At 38.6% G+C, this 24,858-nt stretch overlaps 2 protein-coding genes across 3 annotated transcripts in view; both read right to left on the bottom strand.

Moving 5' to 3' along the window:
- Positions 1 to 24,858, bottom strand: part of LOC125154018 (probable maltase-glucoamylase 2) — a 92,082-nt gene that overhangs the window by 62,456 nt on the left and 4,768 nt on the right. Inside the window, exons 3-14 of the mRNA XM_047837652.1 lie at positions 17,006 to 17,126; positions 16,787 to 16,896; positions 16,090 to 16,244; positions 15,067 to 15,238; positions 12,683 to 12,782; positions 11,810 to 11,922; positions 10,216 to 10,341; positions 7,769 to 7,900; positions 7,581 to 7,679; positions 5,084 to 5,197; positions 3,649 to 3,733; positions 668 to 785 (exon numbers count right to left, since the gene is read on the bottom strand). Of these exons, the coding sequence (XP_047693608.1) occupies positions 668 to 785; positions 3,649 to 3,733; positions 5,084 to 5,197; positions 7,581 to 7,679; positions 7,769 to 7,900; positions 10,216 to 10,341; positions 11,810 to 11,922; positions 12,683 to 12,782; positions 15,067 to 15,238; positions 16,090 to 16,244; positions 16,787 to 16,896; positions 17,006 to 17,126 (1,445 nt within the window). The remainder of the gene's footprint in view (positions 1 to 667; positions 786 to 3,648; positions 3,734 to 5,083; positions 5,198 to 7,580; positions 7,680 to 7,768; positions 7,901 to 10,215; positions 10,342 to 11,809; positions 11,923 to 12,682; positions 12,783 to 15,066; positions 15,239 to 16,089; positions 16,245 to 16,786; positions 16,897 to 17,005; positions 17,127 to 24,858) is intronic.
- Positions 22,275 to 24,858, bottom strand: part of MGAM (maltase-glucoamylase) — a 224,283-nt gene continuing 221,699 nt past the window's right edge. For both annotated transcript variants that reach the window (XR_007146932.1, XR_007146931.1), the window contains one exon: positions 22,275 to 22,285. The gene's annotated coding sequence lies outside the window, so the exon portion shown is untranslated. The remainder of the gene's footprint in view (positions 22,286 to 24,858) is intronic.

The raw sequence follows: 24,858 nt of genomic DNA, 5'->3' as shown, positions 1-24,858 counted from the left end.
GGTTATCTAAAAGTTATAAGATTTTTGCACATTAAGCTTACTGCAATACAAACAAAGGTAGCACAAAAAAAAGGGAGATAGTCTTTCTAGAACCGACAGGCAGGTTTCCAGAATGACCATCTGAAGAGAGGCTTTAAAGATAAGCATATGTTTGCAGACAGGAGAATGGAGAGGGAGACTGGGGCAGGCAGTGGGAGAGTAGCTAGAAGTATTGCACGCAGCGTTGCCAGATAAACACGGGACACTCAGGTCAACTTGAATTTCATTTAAACGATGGATAATTTTTAGTGTAAGTATGTCCAGTACAATTTTAACTTGGTCCTATATTTTTATTTGCCAGTTCAGGAAACCTTAGTGTGTTAACCACAGCAACATTGGGTAATAGGACCTCAGCAAGGGATGGCTTCCAAATGAATGCTCTAAATACCTTACACCTTAGTGCCTACTAGTATGTGATGAAGTCCCTTAGTCACAAGCCAATCAAAACTAATCTCCCACAGAAACCAAGGGGCTATAGGAAAAGAGCTCTTTAGTAGCCTATAAGATCTGAGTTTCTGTGCCCTTATCAGCACAAAAATATTTGAAAAACATACTTCTGGAAGATTCTGAAAGCCCTCTGCCTCCTAACTCCCCCAAGCTGGAATTAGGGGGAAAACCAAGTACTTACAAGTGTGTAGCTTTTGCCATGGAGTAGCCATACAAGCTGTGGACATCATAGTGAAGGCCCTGATGAAATTCTGCATCCATGCAGAGGGTTCTTGCAGAAAGGAAGCCGTCCAGAACTCCTGTGGGGAAATATCCATTAGCGAGGCACTTCCTTGTCAATGGGCTCTAACAAAATAACCACCCAATTGTTTGCTTCCTCCTTGTTCTATCTTCCTACCCAGTCTCCGCCTAATGAAATCCTTTCCAGATTTTAAATTCTACCCTAAATGCTGCTTCCTACACGGATCTACACTAAGCCCCTGAGATAGATCATTAAAATTAATGTGCACACCCACTGAGGTCACAAAAAAATGGTGCTGGATGGAGTAACTGAGGAACAAGCTCATTGCCACAGGAAGTTGGTCTGAGATTAAACACAAATAAGACACACACATTTCTCTACATATATTTGATCAAGAGGAACTGAATGTGTTAGGAACAGACATGAGGGACAGTGGAAAGGAAAATGCTTTCACTCTTCCATTATAGGCACTCATATGCTGGGTAGGCTTTTTTTTTTTAATTTTATTTTTTAACATTTATTCATTTTTGAGAGACAGAGAGAGACAGAGCATAAGTGGGGAAGGGGCAGAGAGAGGGAGACACAGAATCGGAAGCAGGCTCCAGGCTCCGAGCCGTCAGCCCAGAGCCTGACGCAGGGCTTGAACTCACGGACTGTGAGATCATGACCTGAGCTGAAGTCGGCCGCTTAACTGACTGAGCCACCCAGGCACCCCTGGGTAGGCTTTTTAAAGAAATGAGAGATGACGTTTGGGTGGTTTCACAAATGAGAACTCAGATCCTGCCTCTAGAATCACCATTGCGACTGTATTTTCCCTAAAATGCTCAAAAGTTTCTGCTTTGTAGCCTAGGATCTCGTTCTTCCCTTATTTTTTCTCTGGTAGACCAGTAACTGAGACATAGCAGCCCTCCTTCATGAACCTGTTGTGGACATAGGGCTGCAGTATGAAGTACAATTCCAGAAAGCAGTGGGACCAGGAAACCGTGAGGTTGAGTTTTCCCCACAAGCCCAACAGAATCCCACCAGGTCAACTTAACCAGAAATTAAGTTGAATTCCAAAATATAATGAAATGTGTATTTTTGGCACAGCTCAGCCTGTGGAATGAGACTCACAACCACTTCCATGATAAGAAAAGACACTCCAGGGGCGCCCAGGTGGTTCAGTCGCTTGAGGGGCTGACTTTGGCTGAGAGCATGATCTCACGGTTCATGAGGTCGAGCCCCAGTGTGGAGCCTGTTTTGGATCCTCTGGCCCCCTGTCCCTCTGCAGCTCCTGTGCTCCTGCTCGTTCTCTCTCTCTCTCTCTCTCTCTCTCAAAAATAAATAAATATTGGAAACAAAAAAAAAGAAAAGACGCCACAACTGTCTAAAGGTCAAAGGTAAATATTTAAGTCTTTATCATGCTAGTTTGTGCTCTCCAAACCTGAAAAGGTGAGAAGCAGAGCAGCTCTGGGGCAGAGGCTAGTCACAGGTAGGAAGACACAATGCTGTGAGGTAGGGAGTGAGGTGTTTGCCAGAAGCAGGCAGAACAGGATGACATTGCAGTTTTTTTCATAGAACAAAACAAAACAAAACTACAACAACACAACAACTTAGTTCTGGCTAAGAAGAATATTAAGAGATTAAAAGGGAAACATAATAAACTGACCCACAGTGGGGAAAAAAATGGGAACAAAGACCGAGCAGAGATGAATAAAGAGTAAACAGGGCAAGCAAATAGATTTTGCAAGAAGTTAAGTGATCTGAAGACAAGATTTCTCCCAAAAAAGTTCTCCACTCTTTCAGTGACCAGAAAGGGCTCAAGAAACAGGTAAACCTTAGTCCAGGGTGCAGGGAAAGTGGACAAACCAGAATAAACTGGCAGAGACTGGCCAGATGTTCACCAAGACTGTGTTCTCTTCCTGGGAGAGGAAGGTTGTATTTCACACTTTTGCTCCAGGGTAAACTGAGAATATGTGATTGGCTTTCTGAGCAAAGAAATGTGAGCCAATTGAACACACCTCACTTCAAGGCCAATAAAACTCCCTCTACCTCCACCGTCTCTCTCCTTCACCCAGGAAGCCAGAAACAAGGGACTCTGAGGTGGGAGCACCACTCAATGGAAGTAACTAGATCCCTGAGTCACTGCTTGAGTGACAGCCACACATCTCATGCTGGAGTATTATATGAGCAAAAAATAAATGTTTATTGTGTTAATTCACTTAGATGCTGGGGCTTACTTGTTTCCACAATCTATTCGATGCTGTTACACACACACACACACACACACACACACACACAATTTCAAAATCAAGAATGGAAAATTTGACTAGAAATGAGACTTAAAAATAAGAGAGACTTGGGTGGTTCAGTTGGTTACACGTCCGACTTCGGCTCAGGTCGTGATCTCATGGTTCCGTGGGTTTGAGCCCTGCCTCGGGCTCTGTGCTGATGGCTCAGAGCCTGGAGCCTGCTTCAGATTCTGTGTGTCTGTGTCTCTCTCTGTCCCTCCTTCAGTCTCTCTTTCTTTCTCTCTCAAAAATAAATAAACATTAAAAAAATTTTTTTAATTAAAAAAAATTAAGAGAGACCTAATTGGGACCATTGATGCTTTCGATTATGGCTAATGAGTGGAAAAAAAATTAACAAAATTGCAGCTTTACTTCAATGGAAGGTAGTTTGGACTTGAGGTTTTCTGAAGAACCCCAAAGGGGCTGGGAGAACACAGAACCCCGTGGGGGAGGCATGTCTCCATCACACACTCGCCCTGGGGTTCGGTTCCTGCAGTGAGAAAAGGTGGCCAGAGACCAATGTGGTGGCAGGGCCTCCAGCAGAGGAGCAGCCCACCTGGCTGCAGGCCGCGTGCTCCAGGACAGTGGGACTGAGCTCTGCCACAACCAGTGCTGCTGAGGCTGCTTTCAACAAGCCTTGTGACAACTTACTGGGAGTGAAAGGAGGAACGTTCAAGTGGTTTGACTCACACCCACGATTGGACCCGTGGTGAAAGCTGGATACTTCATCCATTTCCTGCAAAGACACAAAAGCCACACAAGGGAAAGGGTTACCTACAGTTGGGTTGGTTGTCTGAGAATGACACCTGAACTAGGAGCCCGTCTGGGGTCTCTTACCAACTGACTTAGGGGTCTTGAGTAATCTTCCTAAATTTTCTTGACCTCTGTTTCATCCTTTGGATTAGATTGTGCCTAAACTGCCCTCCAACTCTCAGTGGTATCAGGCACGTTTTACTTTTTATACCTTGAGTTCAATTAGTTAATTAGGAAATACCATCCCAAAGGCTGATTTTTACCCATAAATGTTATTGTTGCTGTTATTATTTCAGTGATGTGTTAAAAAAAAAATAACACTTGGGGCACCTGGGTGGCTCAGTCAGTTAAGTGTTCGACTTCAGATCAGGTAACAATCTCGGAGTTCGTGAGTTTGAGGCCCGCATCGGGCTCTGTGCTGACAGCTCAGAGCCTGGAGCCTGCTTTGGATTCTGTTTCCCTCTCTCTCTACCCTACCCCCTGTCATGCTTTTTCTCTCTCTCTCTCTCTCAAAAATAAATGAACATTAAAAAAATTGTTTTTAAAAAAAGCCTAAGATAGAGGAATGTTTCTATTTTACAATTTCCCCTTTTATTCCACTCAGTGAGGGACATGAAGATATAATTGAGATCAAATCTATTTCTTCAAAATGGATTAAAAAATTAAAAAATAGGTGATGCCTAATCCTGTTAACAGAGATAACTTCCCAAGTTTCAAAGAAATATCTCCACCTGCTATCCCCACTTAAAAATAAAGTGGATTCATTAAATCATTCTCTAATTAACTTTAAATTTTAATGAAGCAGTGCAACAAATAATAGCAATTATAGCCTCTAATAAACCAGTATTTTTAGATTGAAAGACAGTTAATGGAGGAAAAAGCTGAGACCACGAGAAAGCAAAAGACTTTCTCACAAAAGACATAATCAGTCGGTGGCAGATCCAGAATTAAAATCCAGGGTTTTGAGGGGTCTATTTCACTGCATAGAAGCTCAGCATTAAGTAAAAGGATTTTTTTTTTTTTTACATTCACTTATTTATAGAAACAGAGACAGAGCACAAACTGGGGAGGGCCAGAGAGAGAGGGAAACACAGAATCTAAAATAGGCTCCAGGCTCTGAACTGTCAGCACAGAGCCTGATGTGGGACTCGAACTCACAAACCATGAGATGGTGACCTGAGCCGAAGTCCCACGCGTAACCAACTAAGCCACCCAGACGCCCCTAAGCACTAAGGCAAGAAGACTATTTTATTACAGATCAGGGTCAAAACTCATTCTCAAATCTTGGAACATCCATTTCCAAAAGAAGTTTGATCCGGGAATAACAACTTACAATCCACACTCCATCAAACTCGAGAGTTTTATGAAATTCACTGATCTGCTCTCTCCACCACTCAATACAAACTGGATTGCTAAAATCAGGAAAGACCGTCAATCCGGGATATCCCTAGAGAACAAAGAAGGCACCACAGTTGGTGTGGCTGGTGGGTGACTTACACATTGATGGCAGGCTATTGCTTCTTCCGTTAGGAGCCCCATGCATCTTATCATTTCAGAATCAAAATGTCCCCCAAAACTAAATAGTAAAATAGATGCAAGGAACCCAAAAGAAGTAAAAAGAGAAGGAACAATTGCTGATCACAGAACTAAGACGTTATCAGATGTCTTTTTTTCTATGAAAACACAAAAGTAACATTTCATCATGTCAGACCAGATGGAAGAACTATTTAAAATTCTCACACATCTAACTAGATACTATTTCAGGAGCGAATGATTGGATTCATTTAATGTGTTAATTAAAGAGCATTTAAACCCGTGTGGAATAACAAAGTTTATAAAGAATATGTTGATTTTGGTATATAAACAATCGTTTTAAATGACGAAACGAATTTAAAGAGGGCACTTGTGGTGAGCATTGAGTGCTGTATGTAAGTGATGAATCACTGAATTCTGCTGAAACCAATATTGCATTCTATGTTAACAACTTTAAATTAAAAAAAAAAACTTACTGAAAAATAAATAAATAAATAAAATGGTGAAATGAATTTTGTGCTTCTTATTCAGTTCCAATATCTCTTATCCTCTCTTCTCTTCCTATCTATTCCTATTAATGTAGCTTTCAACATTTTCCAGAAATAGCACAAAGATAGAACTTATAGCCAAATTATTGAAAATCCTGAACTGATAGGATACAAGATTTTGTGCTTACATTCTTATTACTTTTCTCAACGAATTTATAGGTTATGATTTAGGATGATGTTCAGGCAATATAATGAATATATATTCATATATGTAATGAAAACATATTATATATATGAATATATAATATATATTATATATTAATATATAATGAAGATATATCATATATGAATATATAATGAATAAACATTATATATTATATGTATATATTTATATTATAAATATTATAAAAATATAAATATATAATGTAAAAGACACATACATAAAATTCTGAGACTTCTTAAACTTCAAGATGAGAGCTTAAAATTCTCAATTTAAATGGATTGAACTATTTGATAGGGCACCAAAGAGTGAATAGGTGATAGGGCACAAACAATAACCAGAGGTAATTTTGGACCTCAGGAAATAGGCAGTGTGGTAAAGAAGTCACTTACAGCAACACTCTATCTAGAGCAGACCCAGCAAGCTTCATTCTAACCAAATGCCTTTATAATAAACCTCCACCCACTAATTACATGCAACTCACTAATTGTATACCACTCAAATATGAGTCCTACTGAAATGACTCACAGGTCTGGATAACCTACTTTTTAGATGAAAAAAATCATGTTTATGTGACCATGGCCTCTGATTTTGTACTTACAGATGATTATTGGTCTACCTGATATTTTAGAAATTTTCTTCAAACAAAACCAAGCAAAGCATTGGTTTGGGGAAGGAAGGGAACTTCTCTACTATTTCCTGGAAGGTTGACCCAAGGAAAAAGAAAACACATAGAATTAAGTATTGTAAACAAAGTAGATAGGAATTCAGTGAGCAGTTATGTAAGGGGCATTGATAACCCCGAAAAGGAGTTTTGAAAAGTAAACTGCCCAGGAGCAACACAATTTGCAGTCACATAAACTTTCAGATTAAGTATGTTTTAGGAAACCTCACATAATCCAATTATCTAGGGCTGAGCCTGTAAGTAACTGGAATAAAAAGTTGCCTACATGATTTGATTTCAAGTACTCTGAAAAGAGGCTTCTAATCAGCCTACTCCAATGCCTAAAACTGCTACGTTGGAATGAAGGCTAGGCTCTACCTACAAGTCTCATGGAAAAGAAAAGGACGTTAGGTTGCACATTAGCCTATGAGCATATTGCTGCATTATTATAGCTGAATGTCTTGGGAAAGACAAGGAAATTGGGGTGCAGGAGGACTTTAAGAATAAATGAATTTTCTTCTAATAATACATTGCTTCTCAAATATCTATAGTCTAGGAATTCAGGAGCTAGCTTTTTAGAGACTAGATATTAGTTTTCCCACCACAAAAGAAGAAATGATAATTATGTGAAGTGGTAGAAATGGTATTTTCACAATGACAATCATACTGCAATATAGAAACGTATCAGATCAACACATCGTATGCCTTAAATTTACACAATGTCATATGTGAAATATATTTCAATTTTTTTAAATCCCCCAGAATTTTAATTATTTTACTATGACATCTATTGGTCTAAAAATAATTTTAAAGGAAGCCTCTAAAGCCATGAAAATAGTAATGATACTGCCTTCTACTCACTCTCATAACAAAAGTACCGACTTCCCCAGATGACTGTAAGTTAGTGATTTTCTTGCAAAATTACCTGTCCAATGGCAAATTCATTGTCCTGCCAGATCCATACTCTCTTCTTACTTCCAGTCTTATAGGGCTGGTAGTTAGAGTTATTTAATATTCCAGGATGCTAATAAATAAATATGATAACAATTATTTTTGTAAATTTCTTTTACACTTTGAAAGGAAAAATGAGGCAACAGATTTGTTTGAACATACCATCATGATTACATATTTCATTCCTTGGCCATGCAAGTCTTTGGCAAAATCTTCGAGACGAGGGAAAGCCTCTTTATCAATCGTGAAATCCTTTCCCCCTTCCATGTAGTCTATGTCGGAGTACTGGACGTCCTGAAAGATCCAACCCGCCGGTTAGAAAATATCACTGTGCTCACGGAAGGTATCATAGCTCTGGTACTTGCTCACTAAAACTGAAGCTGTGTTTCTCAGTGATCCTCAAACTCCCGGGACTTGGCTACCTCCTAGAAGTATATAAGCCCCTTCTGAAAGATGCAGGTGCTCTTATGTTGTAGTTTTGTGTCTCTCTCTCTCTCCTCACAGGTGCATGTTATAAGGGAGGAACTTGGGAGGGAACTTGATGGTAGGGACTGTGTCTTGTTCATCTCTGTAACTCGAGAGCTTGGATGCTTTAACAGGTGTGCTTTAAATGTCTGTTTGGGTAAGTATATTCATAATGTTATAACACTGCAAACGTGGAGCCTAAACATTAAGCTAGAATATATCAGAAGAGGAGAAAACAGTCATCTTGTTCTATAAAACTGCTAGAGTAATAACTCACAAAGATCGATGACAGAGGGCAGAGCTTTAATTGACCAAACTCTCAGACACACATTATTTTAGGGTTTGCCTATCAATCTGAGATGGGCAGGTGTTGTTCTCAGGGAGGAGACTGAAATGCAAAGGGGTTGAGTGACATTTCCCCAGGTCGTATTCATGGGTGGGTGGGGTCGACTGGGGCTTTTGTGATAGGTGATAGGAGTCAAAGGTGACCCCAGCTGCTCTTTTTTTCCAATCTGCCACAACTTCAAAGACATCCGAAGGTCTTATAAGTAAGTGTTTCTCATGTGTATTAGAAGGCTCTGGCTTGCAGGCCTGAAGGAAATGTGGCTTGTGGCCTATTGCCAATGTGGCACATCTGTTCTAACACAGGGCAGTCAGCTAGTACCCAGGTGTCCTTGGGAACCACGTGGTGTGAAAGATCCAATCCATGGAAGAGAAGCTCATTTGTTTCTGAATCAGCAACACCTCAGAAAAGCCTTTCCCATCAGAGGTACAGGGATAGATTGAAACCAACACCCCTTGTAGTCAAAAGCACTATTTTTTAAAAAAAAAAATTTTTTTTTTCAACGTTTATTTATTTTTGGGACAGAGAGAGACAGAGCATGAACGGGGGAGGGGCAGAGAGAGAAGGAGACACAGAATCAGAAACAGGCTCCAGGCTCTGAGCCATCAGCCCAGAGCCCGACGCGGGGCTCAAACTCACGGAGCACGAGATCGTGACCTGGCTGAAGTCGGACGCCTAACCGACTGCGCCACCCAGGCGCCCCAAAAGCACTATTTTTGAATCCTGGTCCTGCCATTTAGCTAGCTGGAGTGGCCTTGGAAAAGTTATGAACTGTGCAGTGAGTCTCCATTACCTTATGTACCAAATACCAATAAATGAGGGTTAACCATGATTGTGAAAGCACCTTATAAAATCATAATGACGTGTTGAGACCTGGCCTGATTCCTCCTGGAATTGAATGCTTGCAGACAGCATATTTGGGAGCATTAAATTGAAACATATAATCAGTTACTCCAAAACAACACAGTGGTCATGTTTTCTCACAGGAAAAATTCATCTCTCTGCCTGCTCCCCTTTCTGCCCTGAGAGGGGATTGAAAAGTCCTGAGATCAGGCCAAAGTCAAATATATCCTAGCCAAATTGGATCCTAGTCAAACCTATGCTTGCAACACGGTTCCAAAGATCTAGCCCAACACAAATTGTTTTGATAACCTCACTAATAACGTTATGTATCTCCTGGATGAATTTGTCAAATATTATACACTTAATAATTATCTATTTACTGGTGGACATTGAACATCATAAACAGAACTTTGGAACAACAGAGCTTTTGATATCAGAGTCTGCTAGATCTTAAAGGAGTGTGCAAGGTCATTATGAGATACTTATTTTAAGTCATTTTTATAGCCATCAGCTCTTATTAGCCATGTCACCCCAGATGTTGCTTTCTTTTATAAAATAACAGCTAACTTTGTCAACAGTTCATCCTCTGTGCTGCCTGTCTTCCATAAAGTGTAAGGCAATCCTCACTATCAGTCCACCGAAGTCAGCCTTACATTCTCATTTTATAAAGGGGGAAACCAGGACTCAGAGGGGGAAGCCAGCCCAACATTGACAGAACTAGGAAGAAGTAAAGTAAAATTCAAAACCATACCCATCTGACTCCATAAACCAAGCTCTTTTGATGATGATATAGGTAATTTAGTATGCAAATTTCTGACAGTAGATGTCCCTATCTATGTATCTATCTATCCAACTTTCCATCTATCTCTTTGTATATGTTCCTAATAAATTGAATTAGATGCAAACACTAAAAGATAGGAAATGCTGTCTTACACTGATAAGAGAAGTTTCAACTTACATATGGGATCCCAGCTCCACGATTTCGGTCCACAACCTTCCTCAATCCATTGATACCGCCATAGTTCCTGCGACTAAGCTGGAACCCAAGACTCCAGTAGGGAGGCAAGAATGGTCGTCCAATGAGCTGAAAAAATAGATACAGGCCCAGCTAAGCATTTAAAAAATTACTGTTTTGAGGACCATGTCTGACACAGAAAACACTGTTTCCATTTCACCTTCTATAAAGCCCCCAGATCTGAAAATGTCAGAGTCAAGAGTAATCTCCGAGGGTAATTTGCAAAATTCTACAACTCACATCTTTCTTTCCTAAGTACCTAAACATATTATCAGCAACTGCAACATCACAAAATAATGGGATTAGCAAAAATGATTGAATAATGGTGTCATACTGGAAGGAAAAAAATAATAATCATTCACTCAGTAAATGTTTTCTGAGTGTTTATGATGTGCTGAGCATTGATGTAGGCACTTGGGATATAGCAGCATAAAGCAAACATAGTTCCTGCTCTCACAGACATTAAAGGAAATACATAAATGCCTAATATAATTTCAGATAGTGGTATGTGCTAAGGAAAAAGGAATCAGGATTGATAGGATTATGAGTGATTACGTGAAAAAACACTGGACTATGTTTAAAATCCAGGTTTACAGGGGTGCTTGGGTGGCTCAGTTGGTTACGCATCTGGCTCTTGACTTTGGTTCAGGTCATGATCTCCTGGTCTATGAGTTTGAGCTCCCTATCAGGCTCTGAGCTGACATTGTAGAGTTGGCTTGGGACTCTCTCTCTCTTTCTCTCTCTCTCTGCGCCCCCCACTGCTTGCTCTCTATCTCTCTAAATAAATAAAAATAAACTAAAATTAAAAAGTCCAGGTCTTCAAGTTGCTCAAGCCAACACTCCGAGAAAATCTCAGCCACAGCCCTATTTCACATTGTTCCCTAGAAGCCGCTGCCCTCCCATGTGACAGTGCCTCTGAATTCCCACACAGTTTCTTTGCACCTCATTAATGGCACTTATTGTAAGCTGTCTCCTACTATAATTTTTTCAGACAGTGTCAGACTTCCCCTATTTGATTACAAATTAGCTTGTATCTGGGACCATATTTCACATGACTTTGTGTCACTTCATCTTTCTATACCTAGGTTTTTCATCTGTATAACAGGAAGTTCAGGCTAAATGGTATCTGAAGTTCTTTCCTGTTGGAAAAATTGAATAAAAACTAAATAGCACAGTTCCTTTGACATAGTTTCTTTTCACTAAATTTTTCTTTATTGAATGAATGAATAAATTCTGCTGATTTGTGGCTGTTGATGTTTGGAATGACGGATCACATATGGATGGACTACGATATCCTTGGAAACAGGATGGTATCTGACTTATTTTTGCATTTAGTAAGGCTTGCACAATGCCTCTTTAGCACTCAGCAGGCACCCAACAAATGTGCATCAAAATAAACACACGACCAATGAAAGACTCACAGTCCCAGCATTCATAACGCATAGCTTAGATAAATTTAATTTTTCTCTTCTTAATTTATAATGAGTGTATGAGATAAGAGCAATAAATTATAACTCTCTACAAGCAAAGTCCATACCTCCAGATATTCCTGAACCACTTGTTCTGGAGTATTTCCCAGGAATACATAAAAGTCAAGGATGCCCCCAATCGTGCGGTAAGTGATTGCAGGAGCAGGCTGAAGGATGACCTCTGAAAAGATTAAAATGAGAGTTAATAGAACTTCATGGTTGCAAATATACTTTTCTCTAGAATGTGAATACCTGAGCTATTCAAAACAATCGCAGTGTCATTTTGAAAGAGATGAAAATCACATGTTTCTTTTTTTTAGGTGATTGCTGAAGTTTATCATAATATTAAGTGAGTAAAACACTAATGAAGAACTGATTTTTTTTAAGAGAAAGAAGAACCAATTCTATTTTAATCTGGCTATGGAACAATACAAATATTTGGAATTTGCGAGTGATATAACTTATTTAAAAACCTTATTAGATGAGTTTAATTACAACTTACAGATAAAAATAAAAATAAGTCCTTATTAAGGGTTCTGTTAGTCCAGAAGCTAGAGGGGGAAGATTCTGGAGTGGGGTAGGGATGAGCTATGAGAGACAGCCTGCAGAACACAGCCTTGCTGCCTATAGATAGACAGCCTGGATTACGTGTTGAAATCCACAGGTATCTTTGGGACCTACCTGTCAATGGATCTTATTATCCACAGAATCTTAGGGATAACATTGCATCAAAAGAGAACCCTGAAGCAGTTTTCAATGTAAATAGCTTTTAGCATGAACTACATTTGTAACAGGTTATCCTACTTTGGGGTTCCTGTTTCTATAGAAGCATTGTAGGTTAAATATACCTTTGGTTAAACAGTGATCTGACCATGAAAATCATTCTTATAAAAGCCACATCGCAAAACATATCCCTGCCAAGATAAAAAGATGCCTCGTACCCATGGCATTACTGTTCAACAGAAAAACCCCAAAAGAGGAGCCGCTGGTGTCTTCGAGGCACAGGAAGAATGTATGAGCTCCATACAGATTAATCATGCCCTGTCAAGAAAAATGATAGGAAATAATAGTAGTGTATGTTAAAAATGTTTTTATTTATCCTAAAACAAACAAAATCAAAATCTGTGTACAACCTGTACTTGGTCAATACTTGATGTAGTTTAGTATTGTATCAAAAGGGTATTGATGGGGCACCTGCATGGCTCAGTTGGTTGAGCATCTGACTCTTGATTTTGGCTCAGGTCACGATCCCAGGGTCGTGGGATCAAGCCCATATCGGGCTCTGCACTGAACATGAGCCTATTTGAGATTCTCTCTCTCTCTCTCTCTCTCTCTCTCTCTCTCTCTCTCTCTCTCTCTTCCCTCTCTCTCTCTCTCTCTCTCTCTCTCTCCCTCTCCCTCTTTCCCTCTCCCCCACTTGTGTTTTCTCTCTCTCTCTCAAAAAAAAAAAGGTATTGAAATGGTAACATCAATTGAAAAATGGATAAATAAAATGTGGTATATCCATACAATGGAATACTATTAGTAATAATAAGAAATGAAAAACTGATCCATGCTACAACATGAATAAACCTCATAAATGTTGTGCTAAGTGAAAAACCATATATTGCATAATTCCATTTATATGAAGCATCCAGAGAGGTCAAATCTATACAGACAGAAAGTAGATTAGTGATTGCCCAGGGCTGACATGGGCACTGAGGTGGGAAAGGGGATTAGGTCTAAAAAAGGTATAAGGGACCCTAGTGGTATGAGTAAAACATATTCCAAAACTGGATTATGATGATAGCTGCACAACTCGATAATGCGCTTAAAAAATTACTGAGTTGTACATTTAAAACAGGCGAATTATAAAGTATATAAATGGTATCTCAGTCAAGTTATTTTTTTTTAATTTGGAAAATATTGTGCTTCGGATTCTGTGTCTCCCTCTCTCTCTCTGCCCACCCCCCCCCCCCCGCTCACATTCTGTCTCTCTGTCTCAAAAATAAATAATAAACATTAAAAATTTTTTTAATTTGGAAAATATTGGCAAAGACACACAACAACATGTTAGCAGAAGATGATGTTAGTATGAGAAAGTTTTAATTTCTTCTTTATGCCAGCTGTGTTTTCTATTTTCTCTGTAATTACTATATAACACTTAGGTAGTAAATAGGTTTAAAAGAAAAAGAAAAAGATACTGAACCCATCACAGGGCTGTGATGAACACTGATCTAAAAAAAGATAGTGTGTATAACAGTAAAAATGTGAGAGGGAGAGAGAGAGAGAAAGAGAGAGAGAAGGAAGAAAAAGGAAGGAAGAGAGGGAGGAAGGAAGGTACACAAAGACTTTAATCTGTGATTACATAACTCAAGAATTTTTTAGCTATAGAAGGCCAAGCTTAGTATGATGCTTAGCATTCCTTATTTGTCAGGGTCCTTGAGCAAGCATTTTAGTGAATGTGCTGGCTATTGCTTTTTTCTCTCTGTTTCATTCAGTAAGTAAGCTCCCTTCCTTGCATCAAATAGTGGTAGGTGGGCCAGTTAATGGGCTACTTAACCTGCACCTCTTGCACAGATTTGGGAAACATTACAAGCACAATGGAGGCCTCAGGACATGCTCTACAAAGCAATGCTGCTCAAAGCTTGTTCACGAACTGGTACCTCCCCACACGCTTTACTGTAAGTCAGCAACAAGGAAAGTACAAAAATCAAGAGAAAGAGTTCAGGAACTCGTACAGCAATTTAAACGAGTGATTTTATATCTGTTCAATTTAAACATATATTTTTTATGTCTTTGAGTAATCCTATTTCATTTTCCTAGGATTAAAGAGAGAGAGAGAGAGAAAGGAACTGATCCTTCACTACAGATAAGTTGAGAGACACTGCCCCGGAACAGCTTTAATATGCATGTGGGTCCCAGTGGGCCTTGTAAAAATGCAGATTATGGTTCAGTAGGTCTGAATAATTTTAAAGCTGCTAAAAGAAGTATTTTTTAGTCCACAAAGTTCTACGGAGGATAGCTCCTGCCGAAGCTCTCCCCTAGATACAACTCAATTATGAAAGACGGAGTTATTTTGCAGAAGGATTTTCTAATATATATTAGGCTATCGTACAGTCATTAATTATATCTTCCCTTAAAAGGGAGATTTTCAAAAATGGATTTATTACTAATCATGAGTTTATAAGCCTCAAGAACAAGTATTCTCCCACACAAACAGATCTAACCTGGGCAAAATAATATATGGATGTAACTCTGTGGGTTGCTTGACTCTAGGTCACATTCTGGAAAGGAGAGAAAGATTCCTTCCTGTGAGCAACAGGCAGGAGGAAGGGGAGCTCACCTTGGTGGGGGTGGCATCCCGAGTGAAGATGGGCCAGGTCTTCCAGGTCAGGTTGTGGAGGTACTGCTGATGCACGTGTTCTCCCAGCCCATACACGGAGGTGCTGGGCAGTCGGAAAGACAGCTGCAGGTACTGATGGGCGAACTGCAGGGGCCCGATGCTCGTGTCCAACCTGGGCCATGGGGAAAGGACGAGAGTCACCAACCAGCTATCTCTGCTGGGAAACTGTCTGCTACTCTCCCTATCGACTTCAAGAACAGTTGTTTTGTGCATGTTCTCATTCACTTTCATACTACCTTTGAAGGTCCTTCTAGGGGGTCTCTGATTCTTTATTTCTAGAGGAGCGTAGCACCGGAGACGTGACACCAGAAGCTCAAGTTGATGACTGGAGGAAGAGAGCAGATACAACCTTATGCTTGCATCTGCTTCTTGCCAGGCACTACTCTGGATGCCTCCAGAATGTATCTCGGTACACAGAGCAACAGTGGACATTATGATTCCCTTTCTACAGACGTGGAAACTGAGGCTGACGTGAGATACTTTGTCTAACCTCACAAAGCTGACTGGTGGCTTGTTGATGCCAGAACTTGAATACAAATTTTACTGACACGAATCCTTGTATTTTCTCCAGTACAGTTTATGATTTATGCTCAGGTCACTGTTAGGCTCTTCATGGCAAGTTTCTCAGGACATAAAAATTTAGAATGCTAGACAGTGAAGTTGAGTTGCAAAGTGAATGGTAATCCAAAACAATGACGTTTCCTACTTCAGAATATATATTAACTGCAAGTGTTTTTATCTAACTTAGCACACCAGCACATTTATTTTTTAGTATGCTGTGCTCTGCAGTCATGACAGATGAACAGTGTTAATGATCTACAGTAAAAGCTTTGACATTTTGTTGAGGTCCAAATATTTTCCCAAATCATACTTATCTCATTACCCACCCCTAGTAAGTCAGAGTGAATGATACTGAGACTATATAGTCATTCAAAGATACACAAAGAGTGTTGAAAAGCTCACAAGATTCTTTTGTTGCTGGTCCGTATGATCTTGAAGCTGAAGGGCTCATTAATGACCTCTACGTGATAGTTCAAATTAGAGGTCTTAGGAGTCCTATCAAGCAAGTCAATATTTTCAAGGGTGACTTCATAGCGTTTGCTATCCATATCAGTGATCTGTCAGAATAAAAAGAGAAAAAACAACTCCAGATAAGACCACTTCTGGGGCACCTGGGTGGCTCAATCGGTTGAGTGACTGACTGTTGATTTCTGCTCATGTCACGATCTCTCAGTTCATGAGTTCAAGCCTCATGTCGGGCTCCGCACTGTCAGCACTGCTGGGATTCTCTCTCTCTCTCTTCTCTCTTTGTCCCCCCTCCCACCCATTCTCCCCCCTCCCCCAAATAAATAAATAAATAAATAAATAAATAAGCTATAAAAAGAGATAATTTCCTTGTAGAGCTATGAAGGACTTTCACTGTCAGTGAGAATAGCTTCTAATTCTTAACCCTGTGTTTCCTGATTTATGAGAAAAAAAAAGATCACCCAATCATATGTCCCCCACAAAATACAAAAGAGCCTACCCATCCCATTGGGAGATTCCTGCAGAGGGAAACAGAGGCACATTCTGCCTCCATACCTCAAGGGAAATGAGCTGAAACCAGAGTAGGGGCATGGCATTCTTCAGAGATGTATTCAGAGGTAACCACAGAACCAACCTTAAAATGAAAACGATTGGATGTCTGATAGTCAGCCGCGAAAAGGGCGTCAGGGACGTCATATCCAAACAGAGATGGGGTAGGTAGCCTTTTCAACTTGGCGGTAAACCCTGGGGGGGGGGGTGGGGGCGAGGAGGCAGCTTTTAGCCTTTATTTTGCAGTTAGCTTATCTGAGTCATCAAGAGTTGTTCTCTGGGACCTCATTAGGGCAGTACTCACCTGTTGTATCATTCTGTCTCTTGCCAACTTTATAGCCCCAGTTCCTAGGGAAGAAGCACCTCGGGGCACCTGTATGTGTCACAGGCTTCCAGCAGCATTTATATACCCATCTGCAGACATTCTGTAACAATGGCACAGTGTTAGCATTGTATGAAATAAGGCAAAGAAAGTACTGTCTAAGAGTAATAATCAATTTTATTCCAAGAAGAATTTAACAATTTAAGACAAGAATTTACATTCAGTCATATGTTCATTCTTCTTTTATTCACACATTTACCCAGCCATCCAATATGGATTTATTACCTACCAGACAAGGAGATGATAATACATATAAATAAGACATAGTTCTTGCCCTCAGCAAACTGACATCATAGTCTAGTAGTAATGCAGACAATTCCAGTACGAGAGGAGTACTCGACAGAATGTGCCCAGGGGCTGAGGGAACATACACATCAGCCGTTGAACACAGCCTAGAAGGCTCAAGTGGGGTGGGGAGGGCTTCCAGGTAGGTGAAAGATGAGTCCAGTCCTAATGCACCAAGAGGGGTTAGATAAGTGAACAGTGGAGCAGTATTCCAAGCAGAGAAAGCAGCAATGTATGACAGATTCATAAAAACCACAAGTTCATTGTACCAAGAACACTAACTAAGAGAAACAAGGCTGGAGGCACACAATACTCATACCACAAGTGAGCTGGATGTCAGACCAACCAGCTTAGACTTTCTCATGAGGAAGAGTCATGGAAGTGACTAACAATATGGCATAAAGAAATGCATTTCTAAGATGTAAGAAAAGGAAAGCAAAGGAAAATAGAGATTAAGATAGAACTAGGACAGAGGGTGATGAAAATATTCACAATGTCCACAAGGTAAAAATAAACCACATATGGCTTCTCAGAGTGGTTTGATTATGGATTTTTGAAACGATTATCCTTTGGTGAGATGTTTTTTCTATAGGTCCCACAACTTTAAGATTAACTTCCATAAAAATGGTTTTGTTATAATAAAGAAATAAAATAGATGGTAAATTGTTGAAATAAACATAGGCATCCACCTCTTCACCCAACTAAATTTACATGAAGTGACAGAAGTATCATTAAGAAAAGAATGCAGGGGCACCTGGGTGGCTCAGCTGGTTAAGTATCCGTCTTCAGCTCAGGTGATCTCAGGCTTCGTGAGTTTGAGCCTGCATCAGGCTCTGTGCTGACAGCTCAGAACCTGGAGCCCGCTTCAGATTCAGTGTCTCCCTCTCTCTGCCCCTCTCCCCTCATGTTCTGTCTCTCTTTCTCTCCCAAAAATAAATAAACATTTCAAAAAAAAAGAAAAGAATGCAAAACCACTACAAAACAGTCAGCTATAATGAAATATGGCTGACCAGAGACACAGGAAGTAGATTTCATCAACTCTAGGGAAAAACGTATTCATAGCTTAAAACACAAGAGGAGAAAAAAACTGGCTAATCTAAGCCAAGTCAATGTGGAGAAGTAGAAGAGAACTGGGGGCATAGTTTTGGATGATTAATTGGGAAGCTCCAGTATGAACACTTAGCTGCCCAATTTGACATTCCTTACAGCTATTGGTAAGCTCTGGCTAATTGGTGGGCATCCTGAAGTATTTGTTCATAGGTTAAGGGAGTTAGGAAAGATGCTAGGAGCTGGAAGCCATGGCAATACACCAGTGAATAAGCCAGCCCCCCTTATCGTGAGACAAGTACCCACATTCTCTCTGGCAGTCCTTTCCTTCCCTCCCAAATACTCAGTGTGAGCCAAGGTAAATAGGGCAGGTGGTCATAGATAATTAAATACAAAATGACAGTCGAGAACCACCAAACATGAGAGAAACCAACACCAGGGTAGGTACCAAACTTAGAGAGCAAATTAGAAAAGAATATATATATATATATATATATATATATATATAGTATAATTTGTGTTAAAACAAAACAAAGATATTAATATATGAGCATAATATATAAAAATATATTCATAAAGAAAGTACTGCTTATGTATTGATAATCAATTTTATATGCAAATATAATCATAAATATATGCAAAAGCATAGAAAGATCAAGAGAAGGATACACACCACGTTATTGACTTGATTCTGGGAAGTGTCTCTGGAGGTAGAGAGAACATTATGAATAAGGAATGACTTTCCCTCTTTACTCTGTACGTAACTATAATGTCTCCATCTTTCTTATTAAAGAAATGTATCCCAGTATAAATTTTGTGATAAAGAAAAACAAAATAATGTCACAACACTATTTGTTTGGAAAAGGTATCTCAGATGCTAACGTCTGATGTAATTGCTATGAAAAACCATGCCATGAATACAGCTTAAATCAATGTTTCATGTCTATTATAAACAAAGCAATCACATCATAACCATAAAATATTCTTAAATGTGCCTACTAATTCTCCATATATACAGTCGATATTCCTGCCCCATCCTCTCCAGATAACAACATCAACATAAGCTGGAGGGGGATCAGTGGAGAGTTTGTGAGTTCTGGATAACCTCCAGATAACTGATACTCCTAAGTCCGAGGTAGACATTCAGTGCCTCTGCTACCTCTGAAACTGAGGTTGGTAAAGTCCAAAAGGTCAGTTTCACTGCCATAAACTGTTCCAGAATCTATAGACCTGTATAAAAAGCAATAAGATAAGAAATCCAATACCTTCAGGTAAATACAGTATTTTTGAATGCCATCTACCATAACATCTCTACTTCAATTTTAAGCCATTCCCAGTATTGCAGGTACCAAAGGTCAAATCTTTGACATAGATACATCTCCTTCTTTTCCATTTCCACTGCCACCACGAACAGTAATACAGACCTTCATAAACTCTTCCCTGGTCTACAGTGGTTGACTCATGACAAGCTTCCCTTTCTCTTTTCTTCTCCTAACACCAAACTTTCCCAAAGAGTATTCACCAGTTATCTTCCAAATAGACTTTTATGCTATTTTCCACTCAAATTATTGACTAATAACACTTGAGAATCAACTTGGAAATTATGTAATCCAACTTCCATTTAATATAAGGATTCTTTCAGCAGTGCCTCTGAAAGATGCTTAAGTTCCATGAATGATGTGTTGCTAACTTCTTCCAAAATCAGAAATTTCACCTTCATGGTTAATATTTTATCACAAAGTTATTTCTTATGTTTAGTTAAAATCACTCCCCAGAAAGTTCCATTCTCTGAAACTTATTGTAGTTGCATATTGCCTTTTAGATAAAATATTTCAAACTATATTGAAAAGTGAGAAGGAAAAAGGATCCTTAGTGTTACTAGACAAGGAGAATAAGAAATGCATTTTGGGGAAAAAGTGTTAATGGTTATTAGTTGCAGGTATCATTATTATCTAAGAAAAATTAAAAAGTGTTTATAAACACACTAGGATAATAAAAAAATTTAAGAAGATTTCTGGTTACAAGATTAGTATTCAAAAAATCATTTTTAAGTCAATGTGCCAACAACAGCTAAATGGAAAATTAAAGTTTAAAAATATTTAAATAATATCAAATGTCATATAGTTAGAAAATACTTGGAAAAAATTTTTGGACGTCTATACCAAAAACTTCAAAATTAAAAATCTCAAAAAATGAAAAAATATATCATGATCATAGATTAGAATATTCACTCTTATAAAGTATGACAATTCTTCCAGAATTAATCTGTACATTTTATGTGAACAGAATAAAATTTCTGGCAGATTTTGTAAGAAAACCAATGGACTGAACTGATTCTAAAATGTATTTAGAAATCTAAAGGGTGAAGAATAAGCTAGGCAATCTTGAAGAAAAATAAAGGCAATTTGGAAGACCGATACAATCACATATCAAGACCTGTTAAAAGCTATACTAATAAAGGGAGTGTGGTATTGGCAAAAGAACAAACTAACAATGGAACAAAATAGATATTCCAGAAATAGATCCTCACTTGTAAAGACACATAATTTACAGTGTGGGGGCCACTACAATGCAGAGGGGTAAAGATGGTTATTTCAATAAGTGGTGATGGATCTATTAAAGATTCAAGAAAAAAAAAATGTTCTGGACTCCTACCTGATAGCATACACAAGAACCAATTCTAGATTGATTAAAAATCCAAATTTGATAAATGAAACAATGCTTTTAGAGGAATACATAGGAATATATTTTCCTAACCTTGAAGTAGGCAATAATTTTTAAATAGAATACAAAATGCATATTAAAACTTGGTAACATGGATTTTATTAAAGCTAAGAACTACTTTTCATCAAAAGTCACCATTCGGTTAAAAGTCAAACAACAGAGTAAGAAAAGATACTTACAATGTATATATCTGATAAAAGATTTACACTCAGAATATATAAATGATTACAAAGCAACAAGAAAAATATGAACAGTCCAACAGAAAAAACTGGTTGAAAAAGTTGAAAAGACACATCACAAATATGATTGTCCATGTAGCCAGTAAGTATATGAAAAGGTGTATAACTTCATTAGTCATGAGGGAGATACAAAGCAGAGGGAACAGAGTCAACAGTATTGTAATAACATGGTATAGTAACAGATGGTGCCTATACTCATCATTGTGTAATGTGTAGAAATGTAGAATCACATACATATCATAGTGCCAACTATATTTCAATATTAAAATTTTTAAGTTAAAATTACATTAAGAAAAACAAAGAAAAAGGAGAGAACACCAAGAGTACGTTAGGATACAGAGTAACTGCTATTACCTACTGCTACAGGGACTGTAAATTGGTACAAATTCTTCGAAAAACTATTTTGCAATATCACTGAAAGATAAACATGTACATATTTGATGAACTAGGATACAAATATATACTTAATAACTCAAGAAGAAGAACTATAGAAACCATCTAAAAATAGGAAATTTCAGTTGGCCAATTATTTAATTAATATATTCTGATATAATAAAACATAAACACGTAAATATAAAATAAAATAAATGTAATAAGTGTAAAATAATCTTAGTAATAAAAGAAGCTCTAGGTAGAAAATTTAATGGATTGCATATATAATAGAAACTAAGCATATGAAAGGTTTAGGGGAAAATCCTCATAATGCATATGTAATAAAATGCATATATATTTAAAAACATTTATTTATTTTGAGAGAGAGAGAGAGAGAGAATGAGTGGGAGAGGGGCAGAGAGAGAGGGAGAGAGAGAATCCCAAGCAGACTCTTTACTGACAGCACAGCCTCCATGCAGGGTTCCATCTCACAAACCGTGAGATCATGACCTGAGCCAAAATCAAGAGTCAGATGCTCAACCTACTGAGCTACCTAGGTATCCCTGTAACAAAATGCATATTAAGGGAAACATAAAACCCAACTAAGAAATATACATATATAAAAAAGAGTTGAAATGGAGAGATTTCCTATGTTTTCAGAATGGGAAGATTCAAAATTATTGAGATATCAGTATTGCCTAAATACATTTTAAAAAAGGGATAGGTGTCACTGGGTGGCTCAGTCAGTTGAGTGTCTGACTTTGGGTCAGGTCATGATCTTGCAGTTGGTGAGCTGGAGCCCTGCATCAGGCTCTGTGCTGACAGCTCAGAGCCTGGAGCCTGCTTTGGATTCTGTGTCTCCCTCTCTGTCTCTGCCCCTTCCCCACTTGTACTATGTCTCATTCTCTCTCAAAAATAAATAAACATTAAAAAAAATGCCTAAATATAACTCAAAACTCAATGCAGTCCTAATTAATATCCCAATAGGATATTACGGGATATAGAATGTAGAATATGAGGGAAAGGAATAAAATCTACATATATACAACCTTTATGATAAAGTCATAAGTCACAACCAAGCAGTGTTCAAATAGCTGATATTCTTGTGTTAGCTACTCATAAACATAAAAAAAAATCTATGTTTTTAGCACCTGTTCATTTGGGCGATTTGTTGCCAATACATGATTTTAGAGGGCTTTTGTTATAACAAGTCACTTGAGTTCTACAAGTGAATCAATCATCCGTATGTGCTTGATGGTCTCTATTCACAAGGAACACATAGTCTAGCCCACAAACATTTACTCTTCCCATGGCTATCCTTGGAGTCACACTTATGACACATTTAGCAACACTGGGAACTCCCCCTCTATTCTGGAGTTTAGACCCCATGAACCAACACTCTCTTAGTTCCTCCTCCTCTTCGCTTTACCCTATCCTCCTTTCCCCACTTCCACAGTATTGCTGTTTATCCAAATAAGGCAAGAAAGAAATAACTCCAAATAAATCATAGGCCCACAATCCACTTTACCACCATCCTCTTCCCACTTGACATACTTATTTCTTTTAAATAAAACCAATGAGAACAAGATAGTCTCTTCAACAAGTGGTGTTGGAAAACTGGATGGTGACATGCAGAAGAATAAAACTGGACCACTTTCTTACACCACACACAAAAATAAATTCAAAATGGATAAAAGACCTAAATGTGAGATAGGAAACTATCAAAATCCTAGAGGAGAACAGAGGCAGCAACTTCTTGGACCTTGGCCGTAGCAACTTCTTACTAGACACATCACCGAAGGCAAGGAAAACAAAAAGCAAACATGAACTATTGGGACATCATCAAAATAAAAAGCTTCTGCATAATGAAGGAAACAATCAGTAAAATTAAAAGGTGTCCTACGGAATGGGAGAAGACATTTGCAAATGACATATTGGATAAAGGGTTATTATCCAAAATGTATCAAGAACTTATCAAACTAAACACCCAAAAAACAAATAATCCAGTGAAGAAATGGGCAAAAGACATGAATAGACACTTTTCAAAGAAGACATCCAGATGGCTAGTAGACACATGAAAAGATGCTCTCCATCACTCATCAACAGGGAAACACAAACCAAAACCACAATGAGATACCACCTCACACCTGTCAGAATGGCTAAAATTAACAACACAAACAGCAGGTGTTGGCAACAATGCAGAGACAGGGGAACCCTCTTGCACTGTTGGTGGAAATGCAAACTGGTACAGCCAGTCTGGAGAACAGTATGGCCGTACCTCAAAAGGTTAAAAATAAAACTACCCTCCAATCCAGCAATTGCACTACTAGGTATTTACCCAAAGGATACAAAAATACAGATTCGAAGGAGTAGATGCACCTCGATGTTTATAGCATCATTATCAACAAGAGCCAAGCTAAGGAGAGAGCCCAAATGTCCACAGACTGATGAATGGATAAAGAAGATGTGGTGGATATACACAATGGAATATTACTCAACCATCAAAAAGAATGAAAACTTGCCATTTGCAATGTGGATGGAGCTAGTGAGTATTATGCTAAGTGAAATAAGTCAGTCAGAGAAAGACAAACACCACATGATTTCACTCATATGGAATGTAAGAAACAAAACAAATGAACATATCGGGGGAGAGAGAGTGGGAAAAAAACCATGAGAGACCTAACTTAAAGAGAGAGAACAAACTGAGGGTTGATGGAGAGAGGTGGGTGGGTGATTGGCTAGATGAGTGATGGGTATTAAGGAGGACACTTGTTATGATGAGCACTGGGTGTTGTATGTAAGTGATGAATCACTGAATACCACTCCAGAAACCAATATTGCACTGTGTGTTAATTAACTAGAATTTAAGTATAAATTTGAAAAAAAAATAACACATAGGGGAAATTATGAAAATGGGAATAGAAATAATATAATGCAAAACTTAGAGATGAGGAAATACAATAGAATGATAGGAGTTCAGAAGGAAAACATATGTGTTCAAAGATCACTGTCTGTCCTTTTAGTGTCCACAGATTTATATACATTTATAAAGGGCTTTTTCTGATCACCTCAAACAGGCAAGAACACTTAACAAGCTAATCAACATGT

Source organism: Prionailurus viverrinus, chromosome A2, assembly GCF_022837055.1.
Source record: "Prionailurus viverrinus isolate Anna chromosome A2, UM_Priviv_1.0, whole genome shotgun sequence".
Classification (NCBI taxonomy): Eukaryota; Metazoa; Chordata; class Mammalia; order Carnivora; family Felidae; genus Prionailurus; species Prionailurus viverrinus.
The sequence above is the reverse complement of the archived record's forward strand: the minus strand, read 5'-3'. Positions and strand labels throughout refer to the sequence as shown.